The sequence below is a fragment of the Schistocerca piceifrons genome, chromosome 1 (genome assembly GCF_021461385.2).
Source record: "Schistocerca piceifrons isolate TAMUIC-IGC-003096 chromosome 1, iqSchPice1.1, whole genome shotgun sequence".
Lineage (NCBI taxonomy): Eukaryota > Metazoa > Arthropoda > Insecta > Orthoptera > Acrididae > Schistocerca > Schistocerca piceifrons.
This window is the reverse complement of record NC_060138.1, coordinates 673,037,860-673,057,355: the sequence shown is the minus strand read 5'-3', so window position 1 is coordinate 673,057,355 and position 19,496 is coordinate 673,037,860. Positions and strand designations below refer to the sequence as shown.

The 19,496-nt window shown below is 37.8% G+C and overlaps 1 protein-coding gene across 4 annotated transcripts in view; it reads right to left on the bottom strand.

The window, feature by feature from the left end:
- LOC124709038 overlaps positions 1-19,496 on the bottom strand; it is a 342,602-nt gene that overhangs the window by 268,229 nt on the left and 54,877 nt on the right. For all 4 annotated transcript variants that reach the window (XM_047240687.1, XM_047240709.1, XM_047240701.1 and 1 more), the window contains exons 6-11: positions 13,436-13,639; positions 12,947-13,150; positions 12,678-12,791; positions 6,049-6,236; positions 4,216-4,342; positions 3,986-4,107 (exon numbers count right to left, since the gene is read on the bottom strand). In XM_047240687.1, the coding sequence (XP_047096643.1) occupies positions 3,986-4,107; positions 4,216-4,342; positions 6,049-6,236; positions 12,678-12,791; positions 12,947-13,150; positions 13,436-13,639 (959 nt within the window). The remainder of the gene's footprint in view (positions 1-3,985; positions 4,108-4,215; positions 4,343-6,048; positions 6,237-12,677; positions 12,792-12,946; positions 13,151-13,435; positions 13,640-19,496) is intronic.

Below are 19,496 nucleotides of genomic sequence, written 5' to 3'. Positions count from 1 at the left end.
AAGCGCTCATGAAAAGCAGTGAAGTTCACACAACACTAGGTACAGAAAGCTGGTTGAAACCTGAAACTGATAGCAGTGAATTTTTGGGGTAAAGTTAAGTGTATATCGAAAGGATAGGCGAATGAGAAATGGGTGGTGTATCTGCCGCAAAACACAACAAACTTAAATCCATCAAGATAGAAACTGAAGCTGCATGTGACATTGTTTGGGTGAGACTCAGTATCAGGGGTGGTCATAAAATGATAGCTGGATTCTTGTATTGCAACCCAGACTCATCTTCTGATGTAACCAAAAACTCTAGAGAAAACTTCAGTTCACTTGTACATAAGTTCACCAATTGTGCAAATTTTAATCATCCAACAATTAATTGGGAAAATTACTGTTCTGTTAGTGCTGTGCGTGATAAGATATCCTGTGAAACATTACTAAATGCCTTCTCTGAGAAATGTCTGAACATAGAGTTAGGAACCCCACTCACGATAAAGTACATTGGATCTAATGGCAACAAACAGACCTGGTCTCTTTGAGGACGTCCACACTGAAACTGGTATCAGTGACCACAACATGGTTGTGGCCACAATGATTACCAAAGTACAAAGGATGACTAAAACAAGCAGAAAGATTTATATGTTCAATAAGCTAGATAAAAAAATCAGTAGTGTCATATCTCAATGAGGAACTTGAAGCTTTCAGCACAGAGCAGGAGCTTGTAGAGGAACTGTGGCTCAGGTTTATAGGAATAGTTGACACGCAATGGATAGATACGTGCCCAGCAGAATAGTCCATAATGGGAGGGAACCTCCACGGTATACAGTCACTGTAAAGAAACTTCTAAAGAAACAGAGATTACTGCATAATACATGTAAAACAAAGCATAGTGCTACAGATAAACACTAAATGAAACACTTTCGACTGTCAAGAGAGCAATACATGATGCCGTCAAACACTACCTTAGCAGAAAATTGTCAAATGATCTTTCACAGAACCCAAAGAAATTATGGTTATATGTAAGGCTATTAGTGGCATCAAAGTTAATGTCCAGTCCCTAGCAAATGAGACAGGAACTGAAACTGAGGATAGCAAAGAAAGGCTGAAATGCTTAACTCCATTTTTTGCTTAACTCCATTTTCAAATGTTCTTTCAAAGGAAAACCTGGGAGAATTGCCCCAATTTAATCCTTGTACCACTGGAAAGATGAATGAAATAAGTACTAGTGTCAGTGGCATTGAGAAACGGCTGAAATCTTTAAAACTGAACAAAGTTCCAGGGCCTGAGGAAATGCCTGTCACAATCTATACCGAATTTGCAGCTGAGAGAGCCCCTCTTTTAACTGTAATCTACTGTAGATCCCACAAACAAAAAACCTTGTCTAGTTGTTGGAGAATAGCACAGGTCACACCCATCTACGAGAAGGGTAGTAGAAGTGATTCAGAAAATTATCGTCCAGTGTCTCTGAAATCGATTTGTTGCAGAATCTTAGAACAAATTCTAAGCTCAAGCATAATGAGGTATCTTGAACAGAATGACTTCCTCAATGCCAACCAGCACCGACTGCGAAAACATTGACAATGTGAAACCCAACTTGCACTTTTCTCACATGACACTGAAAGCTTCGGATCAAGGCAATCAGGCCGATGCAGTATTTCTTGATTTCCGAAAAGCATTTGACTTTGTACCACACCTATGCTTTCTTATTGCCAAAAGTACAATCATACGGGGATCAAGTGAAATTTTTGACTGGACTGGGGAATTTTTGGTAGGGAGGACATAGCATGTTATCTTGGATGGAGGGTCATAGTCAGATGTAGAAGTAACTTCTGGTGAGCCCCATAGAAGTGTTTTGGGATCCTTGTTGTTCATGGTGTATATTAATAATATTGCAGACAATATCAACAGTAAAATCAGGCTTTCTGTAGATGATGCAGTAATCTATATTGAAGTACTATCTGAAAGAAGCTGCATAAATATTCAGTCAGATCTTGATAAGATTTCAAAGTGGTGCAAAGATTGGCAACTTGCTTTAAATGCTAAGAAATGCAATACAGTGTACTTCACAAAATAAAAAAAAAAAACATAGCATCCTATGACTATAATATCATAGAGTCATCACTGGAATTCACTGACTCATATAAATACCTGAGTGAACACACTGTATGGATATGAAATGGAATTATCACATAGGCTCAGTCATGGGTACAACAGGTAGTACATTTCAGTTTATTGATAGAATACTGGGGAATTGCAATCCACCTACGAAGGAGATTGATTACAAACCACTCATGCGACCCATTATAGAATATTGCTCAAGTATGTGGTATTCGTATCAAATATGACTAACAGGGGATATCAAACATATACAGAGAAGGGCAGGTTTGTTTAAGCTGTGGGAGTGTGGTACAGAGAACTGAAGGAAGTGAACTGGCAGACACTTTAAGACAGGCGTAAACTATCCTGAGAAAGTGTATTAACAACATTTAAAGAACTGGCTTTAAATGATGGCTCTAGGAATATACTATAGTCCCCTACATACCGCTCACACAGGGATCATGAGGACAAGATTAGAATAATTACTGCATGCACAGAGGCATTCATACAATCATTCTTCCCTAATATCTGGTAAAATGGGACATACCCTCTGCCACACACCTCACGCTGGTTTACATAAAATAGATGTAGATGCAGACCAGGGAAATACAAGGTAAACTTTCATTTGTTATACTTATGATTTGGCGAGACCCAGAGATCACTCAAGAGGTTGTCAATTTTTTACGGTGAAAACACCATAATACAACAACAAAAAACAAATATAAAATAGAGTATCCTCGTTTACCATTCGCTATATGTAAAGAGTCTCATTCAGCTGAAATCCCTGTGCCAGTTTTCAATGAATTACCTTATTTGGAAATGCAGGAATGCGTGTCTAGTGAATGTCTGAGTGACACCACTGATAATGATTTTGCAACTGAAGATGATTACATATGTAAGGAATTTGAGCAGCTAAAGTTTGGCAAGAGATTTTGGACTATCCAGAAAAGTTTCAGAACTGTTAGCATTAATACTGTGTGTGAAAAACTTGCTTGCAAAAGAAGCTACAGTATTCTACCTTCAATCAAGAGAACATGTGTTTCTGCAATATTTTTGAAGTGATGATGGGTTTGTATATTGTCATTATGTATGTGGTTTAAAGGAGAGTTGGGAATTTCAGCCTATAACATAAGTGAATGGTGATTGTGGATCAATAGCTCAATGAGGAGCTTCAAGTGTGTCCTCCGCAATGTAAATTTATTTGGTGCAATTCCAATACGCTATTCAATTTGTTTACAAGAGGAATATGAAGACATAAAGAAAAGCCATTGATTTGTTGCAATATCACATGCATCAACATATCATCTGTGCTGACTTTAAAATGGTCTGCTGCCTCTTTGATTGAAAAATAAGTATGAAATTGCATTTTTTACATAGCCATTTTACTGACTTTCTGGAAAATCTTGATGCAGTCAGTGATGAGCAGAGTGAGCGACTCCACCAAGATATGAACATCATTGAGATATGTGTATGACGGCCGACTATTGTTGAAGAATTAAGCGAGAATGTCCACATATTAAACACCCCAGAAGAAGCTGTAAGCAAAAATTTTTGCTTATTATGTATGCTCACCATTTGGTAAAGAAAGTTTACTATTTGTATGAACACAATTTAACTCGCAGTAACTATTATAGCCTTGGTAAGAATAGAACATTTTTCTGTGAACAGTATATTTGGTAAGTTTTACATTTATTTTCCTATATATGCACAGTTTGCATGACTTTCGAAACAAAGAAAGAGTATTCTGTAGCTTAAAAAATTGATGTGATGGATAAAAACTGCAGATATTTTTGTATTTGGAGGCCACCAAAGATTAGTCAAAAACAAGTCATGGATCTAAGACAGTCAAATTTCTGTTCTCCTGTATAATTAGCATAAATTTAACACATTTCATATTTACCTGTAAAATATGTCTACTGATGGAATGATGTGCGGGTAAGTAGATAAGCAGGCTTTATATCTGCAGACAGCATCTGGTTGATGATAAACAGTACACGTGTTGAACAGTCTGTTAAGAGATTCCTAAAACAAAATAACAATACCAGGTATTTGGATGGATAGATGTTTTTAATAATCAGCAACAGTATTAACAATGCAGTTAGATACTTATTGACATCCATAAAGCCACACCTGTAAGCCACTTCGTGTTGTCTCTTTTATTATATTGTTTGTCCCTGGCCATGGATGAACTTCAAAAACAATTTCTTTGTTCAAAAACTCAATCCCACTTCTTATATGCTGTAAAGCTACTTTGTACCTGAAAATAAATTGATAATTATACCACTAAAAAGTTTCCATAGCAGATAATGAACACATTTTATTATTAGTGACATCAGCAAAGTACAAGATATTAAAAAAAGTTGCACAACAAGAAACTACAACACTGCCTCAAACCAAGCGAGTACCAAGTAAAAAGCATGTTTCCATTGAGAAAATGTAGGAGTGGTTTTGTGGACAACGAATTATTTTTATTATGAGAACATGGAAAATTTGTAAGAGACTGAGATGTGCCAGTCAAGGTTTTACAGGACGACTAAATCAATTCTCATTACACTTTCGCCTTCGAAAAGGAAGAGCTTGATCCGGGTTGTAGCTAAATTCTTTCAAAAAGGATAAGAAGATGTATAAGACTGTGTCTACTGCTCTACTTGCTTCAAATGCAAACTGAGTTTACTTGCTGCAGACAAAATTTCATACCATTCCTTTGGCCACTCATTACAACCTTTTGTCTGATAAAAATCAAATGGGAAGGTTCAGGCTTATGATTACCTTTCCTCTTTGTGGTAAACTAGTAAGCCAGATACCAAACTGCCAAAACTGGGTTATTTCATTCTTGGCTTTGAATGTCTCCATCTATTACTGACTTTCTGCAGTCAAGTTCTGAACTGTGATCACATCTCTTATTTCCCTAATACACCACAAGTTACATTCTATCACCCTCCTAATTGCCATAACATCCTTACCCATACAAACAATAATCCCAGGCCACTGTCAATTCACTATGGTTCTTACCCTTTCAACCACTCCCACAGTAAAACCTGCTCCTTGCACCAACCCACTATCACCCATACTGGCCACATCACTGGCAAAAATCACAACAATAAAGGTAGGCATGACAACTCACGTCACTTATCTGCTCACAAGTTCACTGCATGCCTTTCTTCATAGGAAGTAGCACTACAAATGTGGCAGAATTAATGAATGGACACAAACTCCTGATCTCTAGGTTGTCAACCTTCCACTTGCTGAGAATCCTCTACAACATGACTAAGATATCGTAGTGTCTGCTTGGCCACAGGGGGTATTTGGCTCCATTCACACAACTCTGGTGACAGTAAATTGCAAAACAACACTTCTATTTGTATGTCATCCTCTCATGGTGAACCGAAAGTAAGTACGCCTCTTGCTTCCTTCTCTTAGTTCCCTCGCCTCAGTTTATTTTACTTCAACACAAATCTTTCCTGAGTTTTGTCTTATTATCGTTCCATCTGCTTTCTTTTACATTGACATTAGCACAATTGTTGCAGATCTTCTATCTTTGTTCTCCCAATCACTCTGATGTCTTTTCTTCCTTACACATTATGGATCCATTCATAACCTTGCTTACAAAGATTCTGCTCCTACCCTCTTCCCCTCTTTTTCTCCTCCTGAAGAAGGGGACTTAAAAGTTCCAACAGCTGTGTGTTTTTTTCTTTTTTTTTCATGTGCAGCCACAACACACACTGGAATAAATCTCCAAGAGATGTGTACAAGCCAGCCATCAGCTTACTCCAAACTGAAGTATTTCTGAAAGCGTGTTTTCTTTTTACACAATATGTTTTAGTTTCTGAAAGTTCATAACAAGTATCTCACAAATCTCAGTTTTATCAGTGGTCTACACTCTAGCATTTATAATACACAATACCATTTCCATACTTGATTTTTTTTAAACAATTTTTTCACGTTAATAAAAGCATCACATACCGATTAAGTCTACTATATGCTGAGCCCAATGCATAATGAACTGCAGGCAAACGAGGTCCATGGGCATTCTTAACAGTTACAAGCATATTAATGGACGAAACTATATCCTCATAGTTCAATGCTTCAATCCAACTCCAGCATAATGCATACTGCAGCACACTATATTCAATCTCTTTCCAGCCATAAACCTGTAGGGAAACCATTAATTTCAGTCATGACTTTTGCAATGCCAGAAAAACTACAGTCCATCACAAGAATTTGAAATTATAAAACATATGCGAATAAGATCACAGAAAAAATATAAGCTTAACATCCACAGTATTAAGAAAAGGATAGACTGCTAGGCATTGCAAAGAAATTGTTGCATCATACTCACACACAATGGGAAGGACTTCTTCGGAAACAGAAAACACGCACATTCACACAAACCAAATTCTCACAAATTACTACTCTAGCCTGACTGGAGTTGCTGCTGACATAAGCAGCAATCTGGGGTGGGCGGTCAAGGAGCATCTGGCTGGCACTGTGTAAGCACACGAGTTAGAGGACGGACGGACGGACGGACAGACGCGCGCGCACACACGCGCACACACGCACACACACACACACACACACACACACACACACACACACACACACACACAGAGAGAGAGAGAGAGAGAGAGAGAGAGAGAGAGAGTTGGCAGTGTGTGTGTGTGTGTGTGTGTGTGTGTGTGTGTGTGTGAGCGAAAGCGCATGTGTGGGCGCGTGTCAACTAGCTCGATAAAGGACATACTCTGAAAGTTAACAAGTTTTCTGTTTTTTTTTTTTTTTTTTTTTTGTACGTGCCTGTTGATGATTCAATGTTCTTGTTTTTCAGTGAGTGGTCCCCTTACGCCCTTAAATATTTACATTCTGCCAGAACTTTGCTACTATAATCTGAATATACAGGGTGAGTTATGTAAGATATAACACCCGATTTATTCCATGAACAGTTCCAGATATCGAAATGAGGATTTCAGCAAACAACAGTATGCTAAGGGGCACATCCTTTCGTGTGAGTGATAAAAAGACTCTTGTACCGATTGAGATATTGAAGCAAGTATTGTTTTTTAAAACTGGCATGATATACTTTTTTTAAATGGTATCTGAAAGCACTTGAAAAGACAAGAACGGTGATATAAAATTTGTTAATTTTAAGGTTAAAACTCATCACAAAAGAATCCGAGAAATGTACTAAAATTCAAACTAATGTGGCCAGAGTCAACTATTGCTGTGTAAACATTGCCAAGCAGAACTCTCGTGTGAGGTTCCATCGTCATAAGCAGCAGGACACTCCTACACCACTAAGAAAAACCTCATTACGTGTAAGATACAGATATTAGGTCAGCTATTATTTTTTAATGTGGACTATGGCATACACTAGCTTCTAGTGCATTAGATGGGGCTGAGGAAAACTATTTTAAATGTGTGTATGTTTCCAGGTTTTTGTGGAAACAACTACAGTTTTGTCAGGTAGGTTTCCACATCAACCCTCCCTGTCACCACTCACTTTTCAAAAGCGAAACACAATCATTGGTCATTCAAGTCATTCATATTTCCTAGTGACAAATGGCTCTAGTCAGGGAAGAAATAAACTAGTTTATTAACTTTTTTAGATTTAAAATAATAATAATAATAATAATAATAATAATAATGTCACCCACAACATAAATACCTTTCTTAACAAAATGTTATTTTGCATTTTACTCAAGCATGTCCTCCAATAGTCAGGGAACCTTTCATTCAGTATTTGCACTGCAACTCAGCGAGAGTGAGTTGGATAGCCATTTTGTTGGAACCATATACACTGACATCTGTCCAATGGTACGTCTTCTACACGAACAGCTAGATTGTTCATAAGAAAGTGCGCATATGTATTTTCATTTACACCCTCGGGAAGAAATACAATTTCACAATGGAGTTTCCTATAAAATGCTGCACTATATGTTTACGTTCCATGGTCATTGGTGTTGTACCTGGTCAAGCCTGCGTGGATTTTCAGCTGCCCATCAGTGTGTATCATCTAAATTTACATTAATGTGGTTTGTGAGCATTGGTTCGTTGGTACAGAGCACATGCTGGAAAAATGTATTGTTTCCCAGGTGCTGCAATGCAAACTGACAAGATTCTGTACAATGCTCACAATTATGTCCTCCCATAATTGAAGTAGTGACAGATGATGAAGGTGGAATTTATGGCAACGCAAGATGTGAATGACACTCATCTGGCAGATCCCACATTCCTTGGCAATACATCTCATGCAACAGTGCGGACTGTTGAATGTTGTAGCCACAGCAGCTTCTTCATGTGCTCTTTCAGTTTGTCTCCATCCTCATCCTGTTTGACACTGAAGCTGCCTGTTCGCACTAGTGACCTAATAATCTGGGCAAATGCCCAGAGTGATGAACAGTGATGATCAGGATAGACATCCCTATACCGCCGCACCATTTCAACACCATTTCTGTGGCATTTGCCATACAAAAGTAGCGCGTCTAACTTCGTCAGTATCCATGTCTGCATGCAAGAATGCTGAAGCAGAAATAGCTTGCGACAGATAACAATTCCTGCTAGTAGTGCATACAAGAGAACAGTCAACAGGCTTAATACGACAACGTACTACTCAACCACAATAGTATCGCACTCAGGCTCCCATGGCCATTGTCAGAAACATGGAGTAATGTTACGGTAAACAAGTATCTTTTGACTAAGGAAAACTCATCACACTGCGAATGCCTTTAAGAAAGTTGTGCATAAGGAAAGTTCTGCATATACTATCAATTAGTTCAGCCTGTCCTCATGAAATATCACGATAAGCCAACTGAAGCTCCCTCACTCCCAGATGCAATTAAGGTCAACCAATAGTATGGCATGAGCCCGTTTGCAATGCAATAGCCAATTCCGGCCAACCTGCCTTTCAATTTCAGAATATTTCTCAGATTATTTTCTAAAGAGTTACAACTTCTAAATTAAAATGCATTGTATGACTGTACTTGTCTTTTCAAGCACTTCACAATGCCATTAAAAAAAAGTACAACATTAAAAAAAAACCTTGCTTCAATATCTCTATCAATACAGAGTTAAGACTTTTTATGACACAAAAACGTACATGCCCATTAGAGACTATCATTTTCCAAAAACCTGTTTCAATATCTGGAGCTGTTCACAAAATAAAAGGGGTGTTATGTCTTACAGAACACATCCTGCATACAACGTATAAGTAATCATCATACACATCCAGGCCACTAAGGAAATTTTATCACATTGTTTAAGTTATGATATCCAGAAAAAGTTATTTCTGTGAACGATATCCACTACAAAATAAACTCTTCACAACCCTCTGACGCCATTATAAACATGAAGCAGCTGATGTATGCAATACCATACACTAATGTTATTTATGGTGGTAACTGAATGAGTTATTAAATTTGCTGTATCATATCTCACAAATCTTAATTACAACTTTTAACCCAAATGTCATAACTTATTAATGAAATATGACACATTTTTTACTTTGTACTCAATCACTGCAGTTTGCACAGCCTTCACATTAAGATGATACTATAAAATCACAACAGACTTGACAAAATTAAAAATTTCACCAATATGGAAACAAAATATTGATATTATTAAGACAAACTACATATGGTATTTAGACAATGTTGGCATTTACACAATGCACTGCTTTCTAGAACCTCAATGGTTGACTGTGATGGGATATAAAAGAATGAAGGCTGGTCTCCAGCAGACATGGTATGCAGACTGTAATATGTACTAAATGTTTTTATTTATTTATTTATTTATATACTTGTTCCATAGATCTGTACATGTGAGCAAGTCACTCAGATGTGGAACGTGTCAATATACACAATAAAATACATAGGATAAAGACATTGTTATAGTATTAATAACAGTGCACAAAAGTCATACTTTTTAGCTTAAAAATTAGTCAACATAAATGTGAAGATAGCAGTTTCATATTTTGGGCATTATTGCATTTATTTTAACCTTGAACAGTAATCAAAACTTCCCACTTTGGGTTTAAAAGTGACCAAAAAATGGAAATGAGAAAAACAGGAATTTTTACATTAGGGCATTATTACATTAGTTTAACAGTAAACAGTGTCAAAAAATTTAAAAACATATTTCCAATCTGGGTTTTACTTATTTCTCTGAAAGAATTCCTCTAGTGAATAAAGTGAGGTCTCAAGTAAATAATTTTTCAAGCTACGTTTAAATACTGATGTACTACTCCTTGTACTTTTGATGCTGTTGGGTAGGGAATTGAAAATTTTCGTTCCAGCGTACTTTACCCCTTTCTGAATAAGTGTCAAGTTCTTTAACTCACAGTGGAAATCCTCTTTTCTTCTGGTGTTATGTTCATGATGTAGGCAATTCGTTTCATACAGAGTGGGGTTATTTATTATGAAGCACATCAGTGAATATATGTACTGAGATGTTGCTGTCAGTATTTCAAGTCGTTTAAAAAGATTTCGACATGAGGTTCGTGGGGGTACACCACAAATGATTCTTATTGCTCTTTTTTGTGCTGTGAGGATTTTCTTTGTGGCAGGTGTATTGCCCCAGAAGATGATGCCATAACACATGACTGAATGAAAATAGCCAAAGTAAGCTGACTTTGAGATGGTAATGTCATTGAAGTGTGCCAAAATTCGTAAAGCAAATGTTGCCGATGTCAGCCGTTTTAGTGTTTGTAGAACATGATGTTCCCAGTTCAGCCTACTGTCCACGTATACGCCTAGGAATTTTGATAAGTACACTTGCTTTATCATCTGATCATTCTGTGTGATAACTATTTCTTTTGGGTTTTTATGGGTTGTCTGGAACTGGATAAAATTGGTTTTTTTCGGGTTTATTGAAAGGGAGTTAATACTAAACCAACCCAGAACATCTTTAAGGATATCATTGACCTCGGATTCTAAGTCAGTAGTTGACACATTATCCACCACAATGCTCGTATCATCAGCGAACATTGTAAATTTACACTGCTTATTGATGGGTAAAGGCAGGTCATTAACATATATGAGGAACAGCAAGGGCCCAAGCACTGATCCCTGTGGCACTCCATGCTGCACAATTCCCCACTCAGAGTCCACTATATATTGTGATACACTATCTGAAACATCTAGAATAATCTTCTGCTTCCTATTTTCGAGGTACGATTTTAACCAGTTCCCTACAGGTCCTGTAATTCCATAATGACAGGCCTTCTTGAAGAGTATCTGGTGATCTACACAGTCGAACGCCTTTGATAGGTCGCATAAGACACCAATTGGCAGCCTCTTGCTGTTTATAGACTCTAGAACATCATTTGTGAATGAGAGAATTGCATTATCTATTGAAACTCCCTTTTGAAAACCAAGCTGCTGACTGTTAATGATGTTCAGGTCACCAAGGTGTGCCACAATCCTGTTGTACAGAGCTTTTTCTAGGACTTTTGAAAATGTTGTTAATAGAGAGATAGGGCAATAGTTTGACACATTTGTAGCATCCCCTGCTTTGTACAGGGGCCTGACAACATGTGAACTTCAACGACAGATCTCTCTATACTGACAAATTTATGTAGCCGAGTAGAATTGCAGACTTAACTTGAATTACGTGCATCAAGTCATTTCTGTCTTCAGTCATGTTTGTGATAAAAATTGTTTGAAATAAAAGCAGTAGTTGAAGGCAACATTTATCCATATCACATTGGTCAGATTCTATTGGCCATGGACAGATATTTGAATTTGACTGGGGCATAATTTTCATGCAAAATTAATTACTGAGATGCTCTTAACCCACATTACAGTTCTGAACATTTTTTGAGACTGACAAGTGCGGGTCCCAAACAGTTGAGTCAATTTTTTGAAACCATCTATGTGGTAATGTAAGTAAAGGTCACAGGTATCACATCCTGCAACCATTCATCATGTTGGGCCTTCATTTGTGAATGATCAAGGAAAAAAGATCTGGAATTTCACATGATGCTCAATATCTTTAGTCAAGTAGTGTTGTACAGAACGTTTGCGAAGCATATGACTAGATAAGAGTCTCACCTGCAGGATGTTGCAAGTTCGAATCTCGTCACTTGTTTAAATCTTTTTGTTGTTAAATCTCTGTCGAAATGACTCTGATCATTATTTTTAATCAATTAAGAGGTTTAAATGTAATTGTTTTTATTCAATTAAGAGGTTTAAATGTAATTAATTGAATAAAAATTATGATCAGTTATTTTGATAAAAAGTTTTAAAAATAAAAAAAATTTAAAGCACCTGACAAGAGTCGAACCAATGTGATGAGGGCCTTACACTATGCATTCAGTCTACACAATGCTACATTTTCGAAACAACTGAGCATCATGCAAACCAACATCACCATATAAATGTTTTCAAAAAGTTGATCCCACTGCTGGAGGCATCTCCTTGTGAGAGAGAATGGAACCAACTTACCGGAAATATATACACAGTTTGATCCTAAATGTTCATGCTATGAAACTGTATGCAAATACTGTAATGCACTACTACAAAGAGCAAAAAGGAAAGATTACTTTAAATTTCTTCTTACAACAAAGTACTGCAACAATAATGCTACTGAAATGATGATCTGACCTGGATATCCACACCACTCAAAATACTGTGCGCCTCCTTATATCTCTCTGCAGCCTTCCTTGGAAGACCTTTCTCTAAAAGCTGAGATCCTTCTTGTACCACGCTTTGTATGTGCTGTATGAAAATCATAAATTATTAGTATTTTTACATATACATACAAATTTTTGCTGCTACAACAACATTAAGTAGAACACTAAATATAAAAGTTAAACTGAAGCAACTGAATACAATTTTCTAGCAAGGCACAAAGACAGTAAAAATATACTTGCTTCCTTCGTAATATTTGCAGACTGACTTGGGCTATTTGTACATGTAGATATTACTTCATTTGAAAGTGTTTTTAAAGTCTGATAGAAGGCATCATTTTTGAAGTCCTGTGACTCAACAGGGCCCTTCCTCTGTTTCTTGTTTACTTTGTGCTTCTGTACACCAATCCTTGGTTCTGATGCACTCCGACTTTTTGTAGCAACAATCTAAGTGACACACCAATGGAAGAGTTATGAATTACTCATATTTGTTATGAACAGGACTGCTCTCAGATGTTTTTCTCTCAAAACAGACCCTTTATGTTTTGTATCAATACTACAAATATACAAAGATCATTAAAATATGTGTCCAGTCTAGTGAAGAAAATTTTACTTTCATTAATGCAAGAGATAGAACTTATCTTCATACATTCAAAATATGTGAACTAAATGGGCCTAACATGCAATCAACAGTAATATAAAACAACAAATGTAATTCATAAAACTACTTGCTTTCTTAGCTGCATTGTCTAGAATATCTTTGTCATTGTCCTGCACAAACTCCACATCATCCGTAATATTCTTTGAAGAATTATGCGAGACTCCATTCTCAACTTCTTGTGAATCAGCAGGACTCTTCCCTTGTCTTTTATTTATTTTAATGCTCTGAATATTGTTTCTAGGCATTGACGCACTACGGCTTTTTGATCCAGATACCTGTATAAAAAATGTAACAGCACTTAGGAGTAAGCAAAAAAAGTTCATGTTATTAAAATAATACTGGCAGCAAATGTCAACTAAATACGAATTATTGCTTACATTTATACTCGTAAACTGAGAGAAGTCATATGTTACTTGCAAACTTTTATTGAATTCGATGCATAGTTCAATTTTGATTCAAATAATATAGTATGGAAGGAATTTCAAATAGAATTCCTAAAAACAATATCCTGAGTGATATATGTAATATGCCATAAGCCACACAAACTTCTCCAGGCAGATTAAAATATGTCATCACTAAACCATCAGCTTTATGCAAAATATTTGAGAAGGAAACACAAACATGAGCAGTGTTAGACTGGAACCAGAATACTTTACTTATTAAACCACAATGTGGGTTGCAAAACAGTTGCTCAAATAAGAATACTGTTTATACTCCTACGCACAAAATATTACAAACAATAAGTAACAAAATACCACTAGTTAGTACCATATTTACAGTGATCCATCCAACAGACTGGTTGTGCAGATCATGATATTGTCGGAGAAAGTCATAAAAATTGTATAGCCTTGAAACTGATTTTACATGAATTTAACATGAAATAAATTGTGTTATGTAACTGTATGGAGAAAATAACACCAATACCAGAATGAATCTGCAGCTATAATAAACTATATGAATGTCCTTCCCAAAATGTAAGTGAAAAGAAAACCTATATTTTATGAAATCTATGGTACAACGTAACAACTGATTCAACTTATAATTAATACACTGAAGCACCAAAGAAATTGATATAGGCACGTATATTCAAATACAGATATATATACACAGGCAGAATACAGTGCTGCGGTCAGCCTGCCTGGGGGCAGCACGGTGGCAGGAGTGGTGCGAGTGGGGGATACCACGGGGGCGATCACCGAGTATTGCGTAGAACTCCAGTTTCTCACCCTCACTGTCTCTGCCACCCCATTGAGCATGGAACTAATCTCAGCCAATGTTGTGACTTCAGTACTGAGAGAGGAGCCACTGTCTACTGATCTGGCCATTAGCCACTTTTATTTCAACAGTCTTCCTTAGAATACAATCCCAAAACGATGACGTCTACCTTAGCATTCTGTGCTAAGCGATACAAACAGTTGATTCACTGGAAAAAATTACAATTATACACCAGAGTGAGTACCTTATACAGGTGACCAATGTGTTAATCCTGTTATGATACCAACGCACAAAATTGAGAAAAATGTTTTCCAGTGATTCTATGCAAATGCACACCCACTGAAAAACAAATAAACACACACACACACGCACACACACACACACACACACACACACACACACGATTATTTTTGCAAGAGTGTTTTTAATGAAGTCTTTGATTTTGATTATCACAAATTAAGGTCCTTTGTCAATATTCATTGATATCCTCAAGACAAGATTAACTTTAGCAAGCTATGTTGAATGTTGAGACAATTTATTAATGCATTAATAAGTAAAAGCTTGTTGAGCAATATGGCACTGCAGATTGAGTTAACAAAGTGCTACAACAGTGAATTTAATGCAAGACTGGTATCATTCCCCCCTCCGGGTGGAGCGATACTACTTGAAAGAAGAGCTATTGCTTAGTTTCTTTGCCAGGACACTCCTATGGGAAGGATTTGATCATCCTATGATCACAAATAGTAAGGCCAATATATTTTTACTGTCACATAATCCTCATTTTGTTGTATCGTCCTAGGGTTAACTATGAGCCACGATTTGTACATAGCAGGCTTCACCTGACTGTGGGTAGCCACTGCAAGGCAGACTCACGATAGCTGATGATTGCTGAAATCTAGGAACTATTATGTACGCCAGTTTGGTCAGCAAAGAGACAATGCATGCTATCTCAGCATGATGATAGACTAAACAGTATGCACAAGTCACATTGTTCCATTCACAACAGAGGATAGTGTACTAAACTGAACTGTACCGAAAAATCAGCTTTATTATTTCCTCCATTACACAATCCCCTCAGGAGACACTGCCACAATAAAACAGAGTCAGTGCATGCAAGGGCATTTGCGTGTTCCAATGAATGGGAGAGCTACACCGGTGATAGTGTAACTGCCGGCAGGGTCTCCCAAGCTGGCCAGGTCTCCAAAGAGGAACCAGACAAAGAGTGTGTCACAACGTCCTATTTAGTATCCTATCCTTTTCTTTTCCTCTCTGTGACTGCGTGGCAGCAGGCATAGTCCCCTAACGTGGGCTCAAAAGATCCTTGGTAACGAGAACAATGGTGATGCACATGGGCCTCACTGTGGAGGGATGGTTAGTGTTATGTAGTCATGGTGAAGACAAACCATGTAAAGGCTACGGCCCTGAAATAAAATTCTTGTCAGGAGTCCAGGCCATGAGGTGGCAGTCCTATCTGGACACTCGGGGCTGTGAACTGATAACCTGTGCCACAAAAATAAAAAATAAAAAAAATCATATCACAAAAACTGTAGGGAGAAATAGCTCGATAGATCTTAAGGATATTACCTATGGCCTGAAAAAGAAAACCAATATTGGATTTTGGAATGCAAACACATTGAGAGAGGCGGGAAGGTTAAGGCAGGTCAAACAATATATGAAGAACTATAGATTGGATGTCCTCCCCCCATGAACCATGGACCTTGCCATTGGTGGGGAGGCTTGTGTGTCTCAGCAATACAGATAGCTGTACTGTCGGTGCAACCACAAAGGAGGGGTAACTGTTCAGAGGCCAGACAAACACGTGGTTCCTGAAGAGGGGCGGCAGCCTTTTCAGTAGTAGCAGGGGCAACAGTCAGGATGATTGATCTGGCCTTGTAACATTAACCAAAACGGTCTTGCTGTGCTGGTACTGCAAAGGGCTGAAAGCAAGGGGAAACTTCAGCCGTAATTTTTCCCAAGGGCACACAGCTTTACTGTATGGTTAAATGATGATGGCATCCTCTTGGGTAAAATATTTCGGAGGTAAAATAGTCCCTCATTCGGATCTCTGTGCAGGGACTACTCAGGAGGACGTCATTACCAGGAGAAAGAAAACTGACATTCTACGAATCGCAGCATGAAATTTCAGTAATCGGGCAGGTAAGTTACAAAATTTAAAAAGGGAAATGGATAGCTTTAAGTTAGTTATAGTGGGAATTAGTGATGTTCGGTGGCACGACGAAGGAGACTTCCGTCAGGTGAATACAGGGTTATAAACACAAAATCGAACAGGGGTAATAATGAATAAAAAAATAGGGGTGCACATAAGCTACTACAAACAGCATTACTGTAACCAAGATAGATATGAAGCCCACACCTATCACAGTAATACAAGTTTATAAGCCAACTAGCTCCATAGACGGTGAAGAGATTGAAGAAATCTATGATGTGATAAAAGAAATTATTCAGATAGTGAAGGGAAATGAAAATTTAACAGTCATGGGGGCCTGGAATTCGATAGTAGGAAAAGGAAGAGAAGGAAAAGTGGTAGATGAATATGGAATGGGAGAAAGTAATGAAAGGGGAGACGTCTGGTAGAATTTTGCAAAGAGCATAACTTAATCATAGCTAACACTTGGTTTAAGAATCATGAGAGAAGGTTGTATATGCGCAAGAGGCCTGGAGACACTGGAAGATTTCTGATAGATTATATAATGGTTAGACAAAGATTTAGGAACCCGGTTTTAAATTGTACGACATATCCAGGGGCAGATGTGGACTCCGACCACAATTTATTGGTTATAAAATGTAGATTAAAACTTAAGGAGATGGGAAGTGGATAAACTGAAAGAACCAGAGGTTTTAGAGATTTTCAGAGAGAGTGTCAGGGAACAATTGACAAAAATGGAGGAAAGAAATACAGTAGAAGAAGAATGGGTAGCTTTGTGAGATGAAATAGTGAATGCAGGAGAGGATTAAGTAGGTAAAAAAATGAGGGCTAGTAGGAATCCTTGGGTATCAGAAGGGATACTGAATTTAATTGATGAAAGGAGAAAATACAAAAATGCAGTAAATGAAGCAGGCACAAAGGAATACAAACGTCTCAAAAATGAGATCAACAGGAAGTGCAAAATGGCTAAGCAGGGACGGCTAGAGGACAAATGCAAGGATGCAGAGGCATACATCACTAGGGTTAAGCCTACAGGAAAATTAGATACTTTTGGAGAAAAGAGAACTACCTATATGAATATCAAGAGCTCGTGTGGAAAACCGGTTCTCGGCAAAGAAAGGAAAGCAGAAAGGTGGAAGGTGTATATCAAGGGTCAATACAAGGGCGATTTACTTGAGGGTAATATTGTGGAAATGAAAGAGGATGTAGATGAAGATGAAATGGGAGATATGATACTGCATGAAGAATTTGACACAGCAGTGCAAGATCTAAGTCGAAACAAGGCCCTGGGAGTAAACAACATTCCATTAGAACTACTGACAGCCTTGTGAGAGCCAACCATGACAAAACTACCATCTGGCGAGCAAGATATACGAGACAGGCGAAATACCCTCAGACTTCAAGAAGAATATAATATTTCAAATCCCAAAGAAAGCATGTGTTGACAAGTGCGAAAACTACCGAACCATCAGTTTAACAAGTCATGGCTGCAAAATACTGACACGAATTCTGCAAAGACGAATGGAAAAATGGTAGAGTCGGACCTTGGGGAAGATCAGTTTGGATTCCGTAGAAATGTTGGAATACGTGAGGCAATATTGACCCTACAACTTATCTTAGAAGATAGGTTAAGGAAAGGCAAACCTACGTTTCTAGCACTTGTAGACTTAGAGAAAGCTTTTGACAATGTTGACTGCAATACTCTTTTTCAAATTCTGAAGGTGGCAGGAGTCAAGTGCAGGGAGTGTAAGGCTATTTACGATTTGTACAGAAACCAGATGGCAGTTATAAGAGTTGAGGGGCATGAAAGGGAAGCAGTGGTTGGGAAGGGAGTGAGACAGGGTTGTAGCCTATCCCTGACATTATTCAATCTGTATATTGAGCAAGCAGTGAAGGAAACACAAGAAAAATTCAGAGTAGGATTAAAAACCTTTGAGGTTTGCCGATGACATTGTAATTCTGTCAGAAACAGCAAAGGACCTGGATGAGCAGTTGAACAGAATGGACAGTGTCTTGAAAGGAGGAGATAAGATGAATATCAACAAAAACAAAACGAGAATAATGGAATGTAGTCACATTAAATCAGGTGATGCTGAGGGAATTAGATTAGGGAATGAGACACTTTAAGTAGCTAGTAGATGAGTTTTGCTATTTGTGGAGCAAAATAACTTATGATGGTTGAAGTAAAGAGGATATAAAATGTAGACTGACAATGGCAAGGGAAGCGCTTCTTAAGAAAAGAAATTTGTTAACATCCAGTATAGATTTAAGTGTCAGGAAATCATTTCTGAAAAAATTTTATGGAGTGTAGCCATGTATGGAAGTGAAACGTGGACGATAAATAGTTTAGACAAGAAGAGAATAGAAGCTTTTGAACGTGGTGCTACAGAATAATGCTGAAGATTAGATGGGTAGATCACGTAACTAATGAGGAGGTATTGAATAGAATTGGGGAGAAGAGGAATTTGTGGCACAACTTGGCTAGAAGAAGGGATCGATTGGTAGGACACGTTCTGAGGCATCAAGGGATTACCAATTTAGTATTGGAGGGAAGCATGGAGGGGAAAAATCATAGAGGGAGACCAAGGGATGAATACACTAAGCAGATTCAAAAGGATGTAGGTTGCAGTAGTTACTCAGAGATAGCACAGGATAGTGTAGCATTGAGAGCTGCATCTAACCAGTCTCTGGATTCAAGAACATAACAACAACAGATTGGATATATTGGCGGGACAAAGTGCAATACAGTG